Raw genomic sequence first — 2,500 nt, 5'->3', positions numbered from 1 at the left:
ACAACATATTGATGAGAACTGTCAAATTGCAACTGATTTCCTATTTTACAGGTGAAAAATTCAGTGACTTGGCTTTTCTATTCAGGAGGGGGGAACGCACGTTGTCTCAAGCAGTTTTTGACACTTGTGAAGCCTTGTTTACTACAATGAAAACAGAATATCTAAAGGTAATGTATTTGGTTATTTGTCTTGCCAGAAATGTAACTTACAACAATAACATTAAAAATGAAAAATCAACCTTTTCTTGTAGTCCTTTTATAGTAAATGTTAAACAACACAACATTAACATTAAAAAATGCTTAGAATGCTCATCACTTAATCAAATCTATTACAGGTAGGGCTTTGTCCCTGTGTCGACCAATCAGAGGGGTACAAAGTCATTTGGTGTGGCATCATCATTTGGTGCTGTTGGTTGGAAAATGGTTTTGATTGCTGTGCAGGCACCAATGGTGGTGAATTGTGCTGTGGACCTAACATTGAATGCATTGTGTTTTGGGTTAGTGTGCCCATTTGTGCCTGGAAGAGAATGTTGCTGATGTTATGTTGTGCTATGTTCCTAGTCACAGGTTCAAGGTCTTGTAGGGTTTCACAAACATAAGCACCAAATGTCTCACACTGGCCACCTTGAGCACTCTTAGCTTTTTTGTTAGCACTTTGACTCAAAGAATTAGCAATGCCCTTGATCAATTGCAACTCCTCTTCCTCTCGTTGTTTCTGTGCTGTCTTGGGACGTGATTTAATTGGCATCTTTGTTGACTGTGGTTCTTCTGGTGTTTCCTTTGAAGGAAATACATGTAGGCCGTCTTCACCAGTGTTGTTCTCATCAATTTCTTCGTGACCAGTGTCACCAGTGTTCCTACTATCTGTACTTGGGGTAGGAGAGGGCTGAAATATATTTTAGTGACGATAAAACAAGTAAACAGTCAAGAATAATGTTTTAAAACTTCTCTCTTTTAAGGTACCAGATACAGCAGACCAATGGGAAAAAGTAGCACGTGAATTTAACAATAAGTGGAATTACCCATGTTGCATAGGTGCTCTTGATGGAAAGCACATAGCCATACAGCAACCACCTAATAGTGGTTCAGAATTCTTCAACTACAAGCACTTTTTCAGTGTGTTAATTCTCGCACTTGTTGATGCTAACTACAAATTTTTGTACGTGGATGTTGGTGCACCTGGCCGTGCTGGAGATGCAGGTGTCTTCGCAGGATCATCATTGAAGCAAGCTTTGGAAAGAAACACCCTCAACATCCCACCAGCTAAAACAATTGAGGGAATTCCAAGTCCAGTAGATTATCATATAGTTGGAGATGACGCTTTCCCTCTATCCAAGAACATTATGAAACCCTATCCTCAGAGGAACTTGGATAAGGCAAAGAGAATTTTCAATTACCGCTTGTCAAGAGCGAGGCGTGTTGTTGAGAATGCTTTTGGCATTCTTGCTAACAGGTTTAGAGTCTTTCTGACAACCATTAAGCTTAATGATGAAAAAGTTGTCACTCTCATTTTAGCTGCCTGTTGTCTGCATAATTTCATGGTCGAAACCAACAAGTCTGCTTATCTAAGTGCTCAAGAAATAGAAAACACAGATCAACACACCATCACTGCAGGCACTTGGAGAAATGATCCTCCTCTTACAGGCCTATCTACGAGCTCAGTTAGAAATCCAGCCCATGCTGCTAAGCAGCAACGAAAGGAGATTACTGAGTACTTTATGTCTGAGTTAGGGTCAGTTCCATGGCAGGATCATATGATAACTCATTAGACTATACATAACCATTAAAGTGCACCTAACCTCAAAAAATTTTCTTTCCATAAGTGAAATGTCTAACATTTATTTTACATTTGCTTCTCTATATTTTACTTTTAATAGGCCTGATGAGGTATGAGAGAGTAACAAAGCTGGCATTCATTTGTCCCATGGACGAGCTAGTGAGAGATATGGGTCTATTCCTTCGATGATGTCAAGAACTAATTTACATTGGCAAGGTTTTTTCTAAACTATAATGCAAAGTAAATTATAACGACATCGAAGGAATAGGCCCAAACCTCTCACTGCATCGGTCATGAGACAAACCATTGCCAGCATCTTTCTCTTACATGCCTTATGAAGCACATTAAAATGTACCAGTAAAATGTAGAGAAACGAAGGTAAAGTATATGATATCATATTTGATTTTTTGATGTTGGGTGCTCTTTAAGGCAATAACTGTAATGTTGAAAGACTTACCAAGTCACAGTTAGAGACAGTTGGCCTTGTAGCAACATGTGGAGCAAGGAACTGCAATTTGTCAAGGAGCCATGCTGTTCGTTTTGAGGGCACCTTTCTGGCAGATCCACTTGGTGGTGCCTTCTTTGCTTTTGTGTACCTGTTTCGTAGCTGACGTAGTTTGTTTTTGACCCAATCAACTGCAAATAAAATGTTTTATTATTGAATATTTTCCTACTATATTAAATACACAAAAATGTATTATTATAGGTATGGTCAAAGAAAGAG

The 2,500-nt window shown here is 38.8% G+C and overlaps 1 protein-coding gene across 1 annotated transcript in view; it reads left to right on the top strand.

The window, feature by feature from the left end:
- LOC138013150 (uncharacterized) overlaps positions 1-1,992 on the top strand; it is a 7,714-nt gene extending 5,722 nt beyond the window's left edge. The window contains exons 2-3 of the mRNA XM_068860152.1: positions 52-167; positions 959-1,992. Coding sequence (XP_068716253.1) covers positions 52-167; positions 959-1,768 — 926 coding nt within the window. The 3' untranslated portion in view covers positions 1,769-1,992. The remainder of the gene's footprint in view (positions 1-51; positions 168-958) is intronic.
- The last annotated feature ends 508 nt before the right edge of the window (positions 1,993-2,500 follow it).

Source organism: Montipora foliosa, chromosome 8 (genome assembly GCF_036669935.1).
Source record: "Montipora foliosa isolate CH-2021 chromosome 8, ASM3666993v2, whole genome shotgun sequence".
In the NCBI taxonomy this organism is placed as follows: Eukaryota; Metazoa; Cnidaria; class Anthozoa; order Scleractinia; family Acroporidae; genus Montipora; species Montipora foliosa.
This window is presented reverse-complemented; position numbering and strand designations above follow the sequence as displayed.